Raw genomic sequence first — 17,519 nt, forward strand, 5'->3', positions numbered from 1 at the left:
AAGGATCTTAGTCATCGACTTTCTAAATTGGAGCAATGTATCCACCGCATCCCTAATCACTTGCTTACTCATCTCATTCATATTTCATCATCTGATGACGATTCTGACTTCCGTCCTACTACTGTTCCACCACCTTCTCACACTCCCTATTCACCTATTCTGGAACGTACACTGCTGCCAACTCCTACTCCAGAAAATGATCCAGACGAAGATCCCGAGGACGATCCCGCGGAGGATTCAGAGGAAGATCTCTACTGGGTTACCGATGACAAATCGTTGCCCAAGCATGATTGATTCTTTGGCTTTTCCTGTGACAAAAAGGGGGAGAGTTTTAGTTAGTAGTTAGGGGGAGCGATTTTAGTTTAGCTAGGAGAATATTTGGCTTAGTGAGTTTCTTTTAGTTGGATGATACATCATGTTTGGTTGATTATCTTTAGTTCTTAATAAAGCCTATTTTTGTTTCTCTTTTGGATGATGAAGGATGGTTGAATGATTATTCTTATTTCTTAATAAACTTGCACCATCCTTCATCGTCCAAAAGAGAAATAAAAATAAGCTTTATTAAGAACTAAAGATAATCAACCAAACATGATGTATCATCCAACTAAAAGAAACTCACTAAGCCAAATATTCTCCTAGCTAAACTAAAATTGCTCCTCCTAACTACTAACTAAAACTCTCCCCCTTTTTGTCATAGGAAAAGCCAAAGAATCAATCATGCTTGGGCAACGATTCATCATCAGTAACCCAATAGAGATCTTCCTCTGAATCCTCCGCGGGATCCTCCTCGGGATATTCGTCTGGATCATTTTCTTGACAAAATGATTATTCTTATTTCTTAATAAACTTGCACCATCTATCTTTTGTACGTCACAGGTGTTTTGTTTAATGTGTGCAGATTACAGACTTCAGTGCATAAGTTTTAATATTTTTTTTAAATATTGTATTTGAGGGTTTTGTCAAGGAAATGCCAAAGGGGGAGATTGTTAGTGAAAAATTGGCAATTCTTGACAAAATGCCTGAGTCTGTAATAGCTTAGATTTGTTACATATTTTCAATTGTAATTGTTTAAGTCTAGGATGGTCTCTCACACTTTTGATGCAAAGATGTTACGTGAACGAGATACTATACAGGTATGTTTGCATGCATGCATCCATGCATCCAACTACATTCATCTATATCTCATAATATTGTATTTGAGATAGGTCTCTTATTAAAACTACTTTCAAGATAATTTGATTGTATTTGAAGAGACTTATCTGATTGCATGTTGGTGAGAGTTATCCAATTAAATGGATTGCATGGTTGTAATTTTTTATAAGGGTTGTTGCCGTGTGTGTCAAATTCTCATCAGTTTAGGATTTGTGGTGTTATAAGGATTGTTATCCAACTAAACCCTATCATTAGTTATGGAATCCTTATCAGTTCCAAATTGTTGTCGTGCCTTGAGGTGTTATAAGGAAGGTTTGGAATTGGTTTTTGGGTGAGCCGCATATGCATGAATTTTGTGTTCTTCGTGAAAAGCAACTAAAGGCAGCAGTGTGTTTTTGTTAAAGAAAAAATTATTTTTATGTTGCTGCCATCTTGCGGTTTCAATAGCATGCGTGTTTAAAGAGAAAATATTATTTTCATGCTAGTTTCATTTGGTTTTTTTATTGAATGTCAATTATGAAAATGTGCCTTGTGATTTTCGTAATTGATTGGTTTTCAAACAAACACCTCATCATATAAACATTCTGCATGACCGAGTTAGTATCTTGCAAAGTTCGAGGGAAAAGGTGATTGACGATCGCGTTAGTATCGTGCCACTTCAACTCGAAGACTGAAGAAAGATCGAGTAGCAAAACATGAAGACAAAGCTACCAACTGCTATGGGTGTCTAGTTGATGAGTTTTGTAAGTCTTTATGTATTCTTTATTTCTTAGTGCTTCCTGGCTTGGTAGCCCGAAGATTTTCCCAGTGGTGGGTTTTGCCTCGTTAAATCCTACATCATGTGTGTGTTCTTTATATTTATGTTGAATATTTGTGTAGGATTAAGTTTGCATAACTATTAATTTGAACTATAATTTGGATTAGTTTTAAGTAGAAAGTTAATTTATATCTCTAGGTTAGATTAGTACCCGTCCTAGGACTTTCAAAAGGGAATATCAAGATTGTTGTTGATCATATATTTAATCTCCATGGATACTCATTGCTTTATTTAAAGACATGCGGATTCTCATTCTTCTCTTCGCGGAAGTAAACTTTGTTGCGGATGTGGTGAGTATATGTAGGACATAAAGTTCAAAATTTTCAGTTGTAGAATAAAGATATTGTGGGACATGATTTTTTTTTTTTTTTGTCGGAGTACGGTGGATCGAAATGTAAGCACCTCTCTAGTCCGGTTATGGAATAAGTGGGTTCGATTGGGTTGGGCTGTACAAATGGTGGGCGAGGCTCGTAGGTCATGTCGAGAATAACCATGCTTGCTTTGCAAGATATGGAAGCTTGTTCATATGAACTAGTTTCCTATATTGTGGAGATTTCTACAATTTAGGGATTCACTTGAGCCACAAGTAATCACAATCCTATAAGGAAAGAATATCTATTGCTAGATATCTGTTAGAATTCTCCCAGCTTATGCAGATTCGCTACCCTAAAATGACTCTCTCTTAATCACTATAATACACCTATTTAGGGTTCATCAAGGTAATTCTAATATTGTGCACTCTACATACGCTCTCTAGCCCAGTACTTGAGTTCTAAGACCTTTACTGACTTGACCTCGGATAGCATTTGAATTGGTACCACACCGATGCCTAGGAATTCACAGTTTGTCTCTTTTTTTTTTTGGAGGTGACCATTCTTGCACTCCTTCATTCACGGTAGCGCACATATTTGATTTCACACGTACCTTTATATGTGCCAGATGCCTTTTATTTTGATCGTTTTGGTGTATCATTCCCTAAGCACTTCTATTTGTTCTCTCTTTACGATACTAAATAAAGGGATGTGATATCACACACCCCATTTTACTTCTCACACTTCTTTTTAATTTTCGATTGTCGAATCAGATGAATTAAAGAAGATCAACGGACATAAATGATCAAGAGGTGTGTGAGAAATAAAATGGGGTGTGTGGATAGCACACCCCCTAAATAAATGAACACTTATTTGGTAAGCACTTTATAAATAGAACACTTGCTTCCAACTTCCATTACATGAAATTGGACAAGATATGTCTAATGCTTCTAAGATATGCTGCTCACAGCGACAAATGTACATTGGGACCAGGTGGTCCCAAGACCATCTTATACGTGTGAAGGTTTTTTAAGGGCTCGCTGAAATGTTTAGTATGCATCCTTTTGTGACTACCAAGTGTTTGATGTAATATTTGCTAAACATATTTCGACAGCACTCGGCATGTTGCGTTGAGATCATTCAAATCCTCTCGATAGCACTCATTAGTTTGCTTTGGCACGTATTGATATTTGTTGACATGGGCGCAATATGGTTCTTATGGCAACAAGCCCACCAAATGTATGACGAAATGTCTCAGTGAATATATTAAAATTTTTTCTTTTGCAATTCCCTCTGTTTTTTTTAAAAAAACTTAAACCTTCAGCACAAAAATCTCACAATGCTCGAGTACTAGAACCAGCACTGGCTACTCACATTAAAAAAAAAATGATAATCCTGTATAAAATGTGAGTTATTGGACGAAAGGAGAAACAAACAAATGAGCAGATCAGCCCAACTGTCATATGGAGGATTGCATACATTAATAAATCTATAGCGGTGGAGCTTCGTCATAATTATGGTATTGAGTTTTATTTTTTATTTTTTATTCGTCACCGCGTGTAAACAGCAGGCCACATTTACCACGTGACTCTTAGCAAATTGTGCCCAAAGCCCTGGGCATTTCTTAACTACAGAACATTTCAACCATATCCACTCCACACTATTTAATACTAGCAAAGGCCACACACTAAATGTGTGTGAGAACTATTATTTTTATTTTTCTTAAATATTATTTTTTAAATTTTTATAGGAGGAGTTATTTGCTTTTCACGGAATTGAGCATTCGAAAAAAAAAAAAAAGATTGGCAATTAAGAAGGGAGAAACAGATGGTTAGTTTAAATGGTATGATAGAGTGATTTAGCTGTGAGATTTAAAAAAAAACTGTAAAAATTTTTAGGAATTTCAATTGTACTTATATTTATTATTGTAGGAATTTGGTTCAAGCTTTCATCAATTCTTCTCACTAATAAACTTTTGCATTCTGAAAACTTCTGTCGCTCCACCCTCGTAGATGCAGAAAACCCACCACTCTCTCGGCTGTGCTACTCGAGGCTCTGGGGTATGCTCAAATGGAATTATATGAATATGTAGTTTACATTAGATAATATATAAAATATGAATAGAAAGGGGAAAATGTTTTGTCTTGACTCTAGGACGGAGGTGTTTTCCTTTTCTAATCTCTACTCATTCTGTAGTTTACATTAGATAATATATAAAATATGAATAAAAAAGGGAAAATGTTTTGTCTCGACTTTAGGACGGAGGTCTTTTCCTTTTCTAATCTCTACTCATTCTCTCTCTCTCTCTCTCTCTCTCTCTCTCTCTCTCTAACCATACGACATTCTTCTCTCCCTCAAAAGTTCAAACTTGCCTTCTCTTTTTGGAAACTTCACACTGCTACAGTGATTTTGTATGACGAAATTGCCCTTGGCTTCCTCACGAAATCTCATACAGGTCCTCGTCTTCCTTCCGGATTCCACCAACAGTCAAAGATCCTCTGCTTATCATCGACAGCTCTCCGAGCTCGCTTTCTCCTCCACCTCCTTCGTATTTTCATGGAAAACCTGCTGACTTGACCTTCCCCTATGGATTTGACCGAGGGCGTCGGAGAGAGCTCCTCGCCGCCGAGAAGCTTCGTCGGCTTCAGTAACTACGATGTCCGAAACGATGTCTACAACCGCTTGGTGGAGAGCGGCCATGAAGACGCTCTGACTCTGCCGGAGTTCCGTGGACGCTTGGACGCGCACTTCAACCGCTTGCCGGCTAGGTATTCCACTTCGATCACTTTCCTGTATTTTCGTTTCTTTTCATTTTAACGAACTTCGGCTATTGATTTGTTCTGGAATCAGTTTTTTAAGAACAGAATATTATTATATTATTGAAGTATGAATCGTTGTGAAGCTCTTAGAGTCTCAAATGATGATCCAAACATGATTGATTTCTTGAGTTAATATGCTTTCGGAGCGGTTTCGGTGAAGTTTTTAATGTTTCAGCACCAATAAGTTTGTGCATTCGTTTGAATGTCGATTTTGTGCTGTAATCTTTGTTCTGTATGCATATGACTATTTGTTAAGCTGGAAATGTTGTGTGTGTGTTGTTTTCTTGCTTATTATCTGTAAGAATTAGTCGGTTTGACTATGTGAGATATGCAATGTGTGTTTGGACGGAAATTAGTCCCGCACAGTGCCGTCAATTTTTTTTCCGATTTTTATTTGAGCTGGAAAGTATTCTTCTTTTTGGAAGTACCTTTCCGGGAGGCACAAATTTTCCTGTGGTTTGTCAAGAAATGTTATTTCAAGGTAAACCTTTCCAGACCCTATGTTATAATGAAGATTTGTTTAAAATATTACCGGGAAAAGATTTCACTAGATTTTCCAAGATATTTTCTACTGCAGAACTTCATAAGAGCAGTAGCAACATGTTTCATTGCCCGTTTGATGGGGAGGGTGATGAACCTAATTCTACGTTATTTATTTATTTTACTGATTTTGTTCTCTGCACAGTTATGGACTTGATGTTAACTTGGATAGAGTGGAAGATGTCTTGTTACATCAAAAGCTTCTTGCTTTGGCAAAAGACCCAGAAAAGCGGCCCGTTTATCATGTCCGTTTCATGGAGGTACTAACCATCATTTGTTTCAGTAGTTTATGTTTGGAATCTTGTTCTGAACTAGAATTACTTTGAGTTCCAGTGCTAAAAATCTTGTTCTGAACTAGAATTACTTTTGAGTTCCAGTGCTAAACCAAGTATTAGTTTATTTCCTGTTGTTATGAAAAGCCACATGTTAGAATGTCTATAACAACTTGTATTCACATAATCTTTGTATTCCAGAAAAAAGTTTAAATTATTTGGACGAATACTATATTTCCTTTTAAGCCCACAGAAGGATGGGACACCAGCGACTTCCTTGACAATGACTCACAATGTCCCTAACTGTGGTTAGCTTTGAGAAATGATGGAATAATTGGGAAAATGTTATCCTTAAAAGGTATAAAGCAGCGGTTGCAACGTTGAGGAAGGAGGTATAATTAACACAAACAGTTCTGTGCTACTACTTTATTATGACTCTGGCTTGCACTAAGTAAAGGGCTTCAGTGGAGAAGAAGATAAGGTTGGTGCATGGATTCAAGTTCCAAATATGGTAGGACTATAAATTCCTTGTCTACTGATGCAAACTTGTGCGCTTTAGGTTTGAAAACTTGGGTATACACCACAAGTGTCAAGACAGCCCAAATGAAAAAACCAAATTAGTTCTTAAAAACCAAAATCTAATCTAGCCTTTTTTCAGCACATTCACTGTAAACTTTGTAGGTTCATTTAAATTTTTTATCTCCAATTGGTTACTATTTGTCGCACAAGTTCGGCTTCTGATCTTCAATATGTTAGAACTTCAACAAAAGTTACCATTACCTAAGTCCTTGCTCTTAACCTCAGAACTAATATTTTTTTGGGGTAATTAATGATATAAGTTTTCTTTTAATAAGATTTTCCACATGGTTAGTCTCAGAATAAAATAAAAAGTCATTATGTCATATAGACATTACTTGTTATATTGTTAATTAGAACAAAATAAAAAACTGATTAGCTAGTGTGATTTAATTTACTTAGCATTTCAACTATACCTTATTTTAGCCTGATACGATTTTTACTAGCTATTCTATCGGAAACATTTTTGGGTTCTGGGAAAAAAGTTGGAATTGTTATTTCACGATGTTGTTGACCAGGATCTGGATCAATCACAATGTGTGGTAATGTGTAATCTTGTTGCATGTACTGACTGTCACTTTACCTAAAGAAGCCTTGACTACAACAACAAAGCCTTTTCCCACTAAAGAAGCCTTGACTACACTTGAAAAATAAGATTTTACAGAATCTTTAAAGCATCAGAAACTTTGCTGCTGTTCCAATGTGTAATCAGTTTTTTTTCCCCTTCTATTTTTTTATCACAAAGTTCCTCAATGTTTATGTTAATCTTCTTTTGGTTCATCTGTGTACTTGTGATCAGAATACTTCTACCAGGACAGATGATGACGATGATGATGTTCAACAATTTACAAGTATTGCTTCAACCCCAAGGCCATCGTGTGATGAAACTATTGAAAGAGCTGCTCTGTCACAGGGGTATTAACCGTATTATATCTTTGTTGTATTCAGTATCTAATTGCTTAAATATTTTGCTGTATTTTTTTCCCAACAAGGGTTTCAGTGACTCTGTGGATATTGATCTGTGGACCTTTGGTGGTCATTTATTTATTTCTTATTTACTTCATTTCTCTGAGTAGAACTAGGAATTGTGCGGTTGACTTTGAACCTTGCTCTAGGCTCGGGGACCTAAATTTGGATGTTAAAAAGAATGCTATGGACATGGACGGAAGGCATCTGACGGAGTGTTCTCCCACAAGGTACTTGACAAAATTGTGTTGGCTTGTTTTCTGTTTTAGAATAAACACTACTGTAGTTCATCATAACAAGATTTTTTACTTTCACACGCCCCATTTTACTTCCCTCACACATTTTCAGTTTTTAATATTTGTTTGCTCTTCTTCAAGGCCCACCTCTAAAGATAAGGACAAAGGATGGAAGAACAAATAAATATTAAATTCAAACTTCAAAGAGCGTGTGGGAGGTAAAATGGGGGTGGTGGGGTGTGAAAATCACCATCCTTTTCCCATTGTCAGATTAATGCTTACCATTTCTTACTTCAATTTTTGCCAGCATCTTGGTTTACTCGTTTACTTTATTTTAGTGAGCTGCAAGCTTTTCTTTGGCCTCTAACCAATAATAAATAAAATGACAGGGCTCAATAGAAACATAATGCATATTGAGAGCAACGAGCCATAATGGCTTTGGTCCCTATTCCCTAATTATTTTGAGTAACCCTTCATAGGAAATCTTTATTTCGAAGGTTGATTGGTTGTCACTATCAGTTTTTTTTCCCCTTAAGAATTTAATGGAATTCAGTGGTTGCTAGGAAAGTTAACTTTAACCTTGGGCTTTGGCTAATGAAATATTGACTTTTTAACACTAGTAATTGATACTAAGGAGAGTCAGACCTTTCTTTATTTCCTAAATGGTGCATAAATAGTAGAAAGAGTGGGGAATAGATGCGTTGAAGAGATATGAATTGGTTAAGTTATGGAGCAGATTGTTATGTTCAGTAAAGATAGTTATTGTTTTGCTTCATTTGAATTCTCATATTTTCCGTATAAATTTTCGAGGATTTGGGATGATGAAGAGTGAGTTAATATTGAGATGCGTACTGAAAATATTGTTATGGGTCAAGCATCAAGTATTTTTAGCTCTTAGTAGTTACTAGTAGAATAAGCATGTTGCAGGCTTTCAGTATCAAAGTTTTGGGTGTAATTTTGTGAAACTCTCTTTCCATAGGTTGGAAGACACTTGTTTAAAACTTACTTTCTTCTTGCTTTAATGTGCAGTATTTTTTTATCAAAATTTTATTCTGATAATTTTTTTGTATCTTATCAAACATAAGTTAGATAAACGTTTCGTAAAGCTATAAAGAATATGTTGACAAACAATTACTGTATATGATATGTCATGTGCATAAATAGTAGACATGATGCATAGAAGCATATATGTAAACATGAAATTGTATGCATAAACACATATGCATGCATATATAAATAGACATGCATATAAACAGACATATGTATTAAGTAATATGCTAAAGGTCTTATTTTCCAAAATAAAAATAGAAAATAAATTTTTCTATATGCTGATATTAGCTTTATCAACAATTAGCCTAAAGTATAGTTTTGTTTGAAACTACTGAATTTGATAAAATTGGAGTTCTTTTGCATTTTTTTTCAGCAGTGAACATAATCCCTTTTGTTTTTATATGAACTGTGTCCGTATATTGGAGAGATTACATTTATACTTATGGGCTGGTTTTTCTCCACCTTTAGGGATCTATCAATTTCTAACATCTTATTAGATTGGGGAGCTGTTATAGGGTAGTTTTTAGAGTTTCATTTCACCGTCATAGGTGTAATTCGGATTTATTTATTATTTATGAGTTGAATCATTTTGTTGGTGGACCAGTTGTTCACAGAGTCTTGTACTGTGCTTTTGAGTTTCTTTAATAAAACTTTGTTTGCCATTTGAAAATACATTTATACTTATGCAGAAATGATATTGACCATTGGGCTGTATAACGCAGGCAAGATATACCGCATGTTCCCATTCATGAAGTAATATTTTCAACTATTGACAGGCCTAAGCTTCTTAGCCAGGTACGACTGAGAAGCTTTAAGTTATTTGTTTGTTATCAAGTTTGGTATTACCACCTGGAGTTTTACCTGGATTTCAGTTTCAAAATATTCTTAGAATCTGAATTCTGAAAAATAAGGAGTTTGAAGCTCGAAACTCTGCTGATTGTTTCCTTGTGTGTTTGCAAATTAAAGCTGAAGGTCTATTTTGTAGACTAAGTCCAACTATTCAGTGTGTTAAATATAAAAGGGGTCATATACAATTAGTATGGTAGGATAGTGGCAAGCTTATCTGATACTGCACTTGCATTCTGGATCATGGAGTTGGATTCAGTATTCATTTTTCAATTAATAATCAAAAGGATCATCTGATTGAATAGCATCAAGTGATAGTATTTCTGTAGTTTTACTATTTTAGTGTTCACATGTACAGATTTTTTTCAATTTTAAAGGGTATTTAACATTTGATAGCTTCATACCATGTAATACGCTGTCTCCACTTAAGCAGTCCTCTTGGTATTACTCACTAGTATGAATGTGTGCTCAATACCTAATGTTTATAACTCCAACCACCATCATTGTTTTCATTCTTTAATGACACCCTAACTTGTCGTCCTGTGTAAAGCTATCTAAAAAAATGGGTTTACTTGGATGTATACAAGTTTCTACCCGATGTTTACTTATTTTTATTTTATTTGGTACTGCTTATGCTTATGATCTTTTGGGGTAGACAGCTTCTACTGGGGTTTTGTTTTGGCCTCCTTTCAGTGGGTTTATTACTTGTTTGGAGAAAATACGATGTAGTCATGTGACACTGTAATGGCCTGGTATTCGTGTCTTTTGGTTCTCCATCAGATCTTTTTGTGTCAACTCTTGAGTCTAGACTCTAAACACAATGGCACCTCAATACAGTAAGCTTGGGTATTAAAGATAATTGTGAGAAGACTTTGTATTGGAATAGTTCTTTGTCATTATGATTTGTATCTATTAATATGAAGTTATAAATGTATGGCCTTCAGATTCTGAAATAAGTGGAAAATAAATTTAAAGGTTGCAGCAGACTAGTAATTCAGTACCCTTGATACATATTACAAATATTGTTTATGTTGTAGAATCCAAGAGAACTCCAGAACTGGAACCATACTATAGTCGCATCTTTCTGACTTATATCATTTTTCTCTAGCTTTCTTCGTTGCTTTCGGATTTAGGACTTAACATCCGTGAAGCACATGTCTTCTCAACAACTGATGGCTACTCTTTAGACGTATTTGTGGTGGATGGATGGCCTGTTGAGGTAGATTTCTTCTACTATATAACGTGTTTATCATCATTCACTGTGTAATTTCTACTGTCAGAGTTTTGTATCTTGAAATTTTGCGTGTTAACTATATTACAAATGAGTAATGTCCAATACACGAAACGTCGGATGGCTTTTCTTAAAATATATGCTGCTACATTACGCTTATTTTTGTTTCTTTCTTTAAAGGTCTCTTTTTGTTGGTTATGGATTTGCTATACTGCAAGCTGTTAATGCTTTCTTTTGGTATGCATGGATGAATGCTTTTTAGTCAGCCTTTATCTTTGATCTATACTATGGCATTGTTACAATGACTCTCACTTTACGAAACAGTTATTGTATCTGATGCTTTCCAGTGTTTTTGTTATAAATACTGAGTTTTATCAAATTAACTAAGTTTCAAGGAAAATGTCTTAGGAATACATCAAGGGGAATTGCGATTATATTTCTTATATGACAGGGAATTGTGCTGAGTTCAAATGTTGCTGACTTTGCAATGTTGTGGTCAGGATGCAGATGATCTATATGAAGCTATGGAAAAGGCAATTGCGAGAAGTGAGGTAAATTGCATCACATTGTTAAAATAATCGAAGAATAATAAGATAGTAATATATATCTGTTGTTTGGTAATTTAGGGGTCATGGTCAAGATCTTCACATTCTCATTCGGCTGTGGAGAAAGCATTATCGGTGAAACAAAAACTGGGAAACTGGGAAATAGACCGAAGATTATTAAAGATAGGAGACAGAATTGCATCTGGGTCATGTGGAGATTTGTAAGACGTGTTTTATTTCTGGAATTCCTTTATTCGTTTATAGTCCTTTCTGCTGCTTAACTTTATATTGCTGTTCATTCTCAGGTATCGCGGAATTTATCTTGGTCAAGATGTTGCTGTTAAGATTTTGAGATCTGAACATTTGAATGATGCCCTAGAGGATGAGTTTGCTCAAGAAGTGGCAATTTTAAGGTGAATAATTTTCTAGCTTTATCCTCCTTTTGATCTTGGCTGGTTCCTGCTAGGGAATTCATATGCTTACCAAATCTATTGAGATCTCTTCTCCACTTGTGAACTTTTGAAGATTTTCCCATTATTTTCTCGTAATGAATTTAGATTATAAGGGATAACATTCATTGTCCTAATTCTGGTAAACAGTTGGTTCAAGTAGAACAGGGGTAGGAAAAGGGATTTTGGAAGGTTACAGCTTAGTTTCTTTCCAGTTGTTTAGCAAATCAAGGTTCCTGGAAGTAAGTTTCTGCGAGTTTGGTTGCACTTTCAATCTTTAAAGAAATCATTTTTTTTGGAAATTTTATTTTCACCCTCTGCATCTATGTGCTAGACTGTACATGAACAATTCCTACATTCTCTGGGTGGTTTTCTTTCTGCACCCTTGTGAACAATTCCACTCTTGATTATGGACAATCTGAACATAGCAAATTTCCTAATCTTCCAAATCAACCAGTTGTGATAGTTCCCTTAAATATCAAACAGATCCTATGTGCCCAAAATTACCTTCTTAGTACCACTCTTTTTATTCCTCTCTTCTTTTGAGGTGGGGGCACATCATCTGGAAAAATCAAGGCTACATGCTTTTCAAGGGCATATATTTTATTTCATCTTGATCAGGTGTCCGTTTGCATGGATTTTCCTCAGTACAAATTTCAAAATAAATGCCAAGATATTGTATGTTACTCATTCTTAAATACTGATATATTTTATGTCCGTTTATGATGGCAGAGAGGTCCATCATAGTAATGTTGTGCGCTTTATCGGTGCATGTACAAAGTCTCCACATTTGTGCATAGTGACAGGTATGGAACTCTCCTGTTGGTTGCCTCCAACATTTACTATACTTGTAAGTTAGCTTCTTTTTGTGGTTTTGTTCATTCTGTATCAGAATCTTACATATACTTTTAGAAGCATTGCAACTAAGAAAAGTAAGAATAAGCATCAGATTGTTTTATACTTTTTTATTTTATTTGCAGTTTTGTAACTGAAGCATAGTAGATTCCACTAAATGAATTTACAGCAAAATAAGGTGACACGCAAACACAAACATTCATTTCCCTTCTTAAGAGCTATCCTTTTTTACCACTCAAAACATACCTCATAAAATATCTTTTATGGAACAAGGGATCATTCTTACACAAAATCAATGAAATCGGATGTTCCCTTCTTAAAAGGTATCCCTTTTTACCATTCACCAAAACAGACCTTTGTGTGCCCAACCATCAATGCAATCCTTTGATCCAAACTGTTCATTTTTTATGATCTCATTCAAGAATCATTCTTACTAAAAATCAATGAAACTGGATGGTGTACTAAAAATCAATGAAATCGGATGGTTTCCACCGATATCGGTGGAGCCAACAAATTACATTCTAACTTTTAGAAATTTTTTATTAGAATCAAGAGAAGTATTGATGGAACTAAAAATATCTTTTTCGGAACTTACTTTGTTGATACTCTTAAGCATTGGAGGTGCTAATGCTTCTACTCTGAGTATGCAGCATTTAGGAAGATTTTCTTGTGCGTTCTATATCTTAAATTCCTCTTAAGTTGTTTGGATGTCATGTGTATTGGAACTACCAATTATATGCAATGTCAGCCTTTGGCATATTGTTGCATATTCTGAAGCTTCATGAGGGTTAGGAGTAGAAGGATGTAGATCATTCGTGAGATAGAGTTCGTTTTGGGATTACCTTTGGGTGTTGTTTGTTGAGGGTTTAGACATAGTTCTTGGCAGGGTACCTTTTGTGGTTAGTAAATTGTTGTATTGTAGATCTCATCTTGATTTCTTTATGTAAAACTTTTATGTTTTTAGATGCATTTGTAGTTGTAGCTGAGTATAGTTAGTCCAGTGACAACTTATCGTTGTATTGTACTGATCTTTTTCTGCTAATGAAAGTGTGGTTTTCATAAAAAATAAAAAAATAAAAAAACTATAGGGATTGAGATCTATAACATAAGGTCTGTCATGAGCTCTTTCAATATTTTCATCGAGACAATGGTTCAGGAAAGAAAAGCTACACTTGTTATTTTTCTTCTCTTTTGCAAAAGAAGAAAAATGTCTTGTTAGTAATGGATGCTAAAAATATGCTAAAAATTATGTCATGAGTACATCTTTGTTTGTTTTTGGTTTTTTGGTAAATCCATGTAGCACAAGACAGCAACTTCATAAAGAATGTAAACAGGATTGGGATGGCATTTCAGAGAGGATAAGCTAGGAAGTTCTAAATTTACGAGGCTGGTTCACCATCTTCCAATTAAGAATGAAAAAGGCTCAGATGGTGATTGTAGGTCTCCAATTTCATTTGAGAAGTCGGTCCAGTTTCAAGTGTTAATTGTGGCCATTCATCATCAGGTTACCTTAAAATGGCACCAAGAGCTAGGATACATTTTGGTTGGCAGTAGACTATTTGGTTCAGAAGTTTAGCTTCGTTAACCCTGGCTGTTTTAGCACAATTCCCTCCTTCAATTGGTACAGTAATCATTTTTAAATTAGTCATTGATCACCTGAATCAGTCAGAATCGTACCAAGGCTTAGGGCAGTTCTGTATGTTAAAGTGCTTTGGAAATTGTGGGCTTTATCCTTTAGATATGGCTACCACTCTTAATCATATATTTCATATGCTTATCTAGTAGTAAGTGCCTCTCTGCTTCTACTATTGGAAGTTGTTTTAACTGCACATGCGTTTAACCTCCCTTTTCCACTCTTCTGTCGTTTTTTTCCCTATCGTATGAAAATAATTGCGAAATTTCGTTTGGTTTTTCTTCTTCTTGCAGAGTATATGCCTGGTGGAAGTCTATACGATTATTTGCATAAGAATCATAATATCTTGAAGCTTTCAGAACTGCTGAAGTTTGCGATTGATGTCTGTAAAGGAATGGAGTATTTGCATCAGAATAACATAATTCATAGGGATCTGAAGACAGCAAATCTGCTAATGGACACTAACAATGTAAGAATTAAAGGTTTTTGTTCGCTTGTTTGGCAGCTTCACTTCGTGCATAAATGCAACCTAGGTTTGGGAAGAATAACTGCATATTCGTGATAACTGTATTGATTTAATTTGTGATTGTACATGTATAGATTAACTTAGGCGACAGGAAAACAGTAGAGTTCAACAGATTTGTTTGTAATTTTTTAAAAAGGGCCATAATTTCTTTAGTGGATCTATTGCTACTTTAGTTGATATAAGTTATGGTTATTGGACCGACTTGAGTAACCAAACCATGAATGCATTGTGCTTTGAGATATGAAGTTTGATTGTTTGAAGAAGTATATCTGTGTTTCAAATATTCAATTCTACCAAAATTCTCTTGGACACACTGAGTTGATGTCTTCCAAAATTTTCTCAATGGTGAAACTGATACTTTCAGGATAACGTGAATGATGCAGTATATTGATATGTGTTTAAAGATGTGAGTAATGCAATTCTACTTTCCACAACTATATTGATATTTTCTAAAAACTATAAGTAGAATTTGTTGTTAAACTTGGCATGTTTTAGTTTTTGATAATGGGTAAACTGTTTACCAGTTAGATTTCCAAGTAATAATGGTTGAAGTCTCTGCTCTCATATCCTGGCAGTTCTATCTTTTTGTTTAGAAAAACAAATAGGTTTCTGTTCATTTAAAAGTTGAAATCATTTTCTTATTTGTCTTTAGGTTGTAAAGGTGGCAGATTTTGGTGTTGCTCGGTTCCAGAATCAAGAGGGTGTAATGACAGCAGAGACTGGAACCTATAGATGGATGGCACCTGAGGTCTGATTCTTCTGGTTTAATATGTTCCTTTCTATTTGTTTTTTTTCCAATTTTATTCCATAGGAGATCAGGAATTTTATGCAAGTTCTTGACAGTCTTCTTGAAAATTATTGTCAATTCTTAAACCGTTGGACTTGGTTCGGAAACTGGCCTTTGTCGTGATCTAAGGATTGATTAGTTTATCATTAACGATTACCAGCTACCACCCATACAATATCCCCTTTGTTTTGGCAAGCAGGCTATGGTTGATTGAATTTCCTATTTTGTTAATCGCATTTCAGATGTTAACATTCTGCTTTTGTGACTGCGTCATTACTATAGCAAATGCACCATAGTTCGACAACATTAGTTTACATTGTCATTTCAATATCTTACTGGTTTCTTGTATTTTGCAAGGTTATCAACCATCAACCGTATGATCAGAAAGCAGATGTGTTCAGTTTTGCAATTGTACTTTGGGAGCTAGTAACAGCCAAAGTATGCTTCCTCTCATGTGATACACATTATCAAACTTTTTTAAATCGTGTTTTTTAACTAGTACGATTTTGTATTGCAGGTTCCATATGATACCATGACTCCGTTACAAGCTGCCTTGGGAGTTAGACAGGTTTACTGTTGGTTCATATATCTGTTTATAATTAATTTATAATATTTTATATATTATAATATATATATATATACACACACACACACTTTTATTTTTATTTTTTTTTGTGTGTATTAAATTCATGGAATAGACTCTAAGAAAAGACTTAGGGTACTTGAATCTAACCGAAGATGTAACACAAAATCGAGAGCATTGGCGTTCTAGGATTCATATAGCCGACCCCACTTAGTGGGAAAAGGCTTTGTTGTTGATGTTGTATTAGATTCATGCAGAGACATGTTTGCTACAGCCCACATTGTATTTGCTTCTTAAGAAGTCCTGTTAATCCTTAACACTTCATGTTTATTTTATCGGCCACCATGTGTATTTGTGCCTAATAGCTATGTATTGTTTTGACATTCTATTTCCCAGGGGCTGAGACCGGAAATTCCCAATAATGGACACCCTAAGCTTTTGGAATTAATGCAGAGATGCTGGGATTCATTTCCTCCCAATCGGCCTTCCTTCTCCGATATAACAACTCAACTTGAATCTCTCCTCCAAGAAGTCCAGGTAGGACACCCTCCCATCTTTCTTGATGTTTGGTTCTCCCGTGTTTTCTGAGCCTCATTCTGAAATAAAATGCTTGAAATCTCAGGAAAATTCGGAACCTTCCAATGGCACTTGAGTGTCATGACACGACTCGGAAAATTTCTGAAGTCCCCGAAACTTCTCTTTTTGCAACATTCTGACCAGCTCATTTTTAGGCATTTGGGATATGGATGGAGGTTTGGTTTTTTTGTTTGTTTCTCACATGGATATAGAGGTTATATTGTACACTCGAGGAAAAGAGAAAATTACAGAGATTGCCCAACACAACGTCAATGGTGCATGATGATCTGATTTCCCGTCTGTCGTAAAATTCATGTAAGCAAAACACCCAGTTGAATGTCATTGTAAAATGTCATCTTTTTGAGTAATGAGATGTAGACGCTTCGCTAGATATTTTCTACACACTTATAGTGATGGTTATGTCGGATGAAGCGCTTGGTGTAGATGCGATCATAAAACGCAGCGTATCTTTCACACCCCGCCGCGCGCGGGGTGGGGGGGGGGGGGGGGGGGTGGGGGTGGGGGTGAAGGGGTGTCGAGGGTTGCATCGGCATGAACGAGCTTAGAAAGGTAGCTTGAAGATGAACAGATTGTATTGCAGTGCGTTGTAACTGTCTTAACTGGTGCAGACTGTTTTGGTTTTCAGCTCGGAATCGTTTTGTGAGTGGAACATTTGGAAGCTCAGAAAATATGACAGATTTAGGGTTTTCATTTCTTAACAGTTCTGCCGATCACGACTTGATCCAAGC

The 17,519-nt window shown here is 35.6% G+C and overlaps 1 protein-coding gene across 3 annotated transcripts; it reads left to right on the forward strand.

Moving 5' to 3' along the window:
• The first annotated feature begins 4,474 nt into the window (after positions 1–4,474).
• LOC137725769 (serine/threonine-protein kinase STY46-like) lies at positions 4,475–17,159 on the forward strand. Of its 3 annotated transcripts, none has more exons than XM_068464549.2 (16): positions 4,475–5,048; positions 5,785–5,899; positions 7,287–7,402; positions 7,564–7,683; positions 9,462–9,534; positions 10,694–10,804; positions 11,317–11,367; positions 11,443–11,582; positions 11,667–11,774; positions 12,543–12,616; positions 14,592–14,767; positions 15,477–15,572; positions 15,969–16,049; positions 16,129–16,179; positions 16,591–16,731; positions 16,817–17,159. In XM_068464549.2, the coding sequence occupies exons 1-16, from the start codon at positions 4,867–4,869 to the stop codon at positions 16,844–16,846; spliced, it is 1,665 nt and encodes a 554-aa protein (XP_068320650.2). In that variant the 5' UTR covers positions 4,475–4,866; the 3' UTR covers positions 16,847–17,159. The 3 variants fall into 3 exon arrangements, with proteins under 3 accessions (XP_068320650.2, XP_068320651.2, XP_088551163.1); XM_068464550.2 differs by having other exon boundaries at positions 4,526–5,048; positions 7,603–7,683; XM_088695037.1 differs by lacking the exons at positions 4,475–5,048; positions 5,785–5,899 and adding an exon at positions 6,291–6,422.
• The last annotated feature ends 360 nt before the right edge of the window (positions 17,160–17,519 follow it).

Source organism: Pyrus communis, chromosome 5 (genome assembly GCF_041283825.1).
Source record: "Pyrus communis isolate YQ-2024b chromosome 5, ASM4128382v1, whole genome shotgun sequence".
Classification (NCBI taxonomy): domain Eukaryota; kingdom Viridiplantae; phylum Streptophyta; class Magnoliopsida; order Rosales; family Rosaceae; genus Pyrus; species Pyrus communis.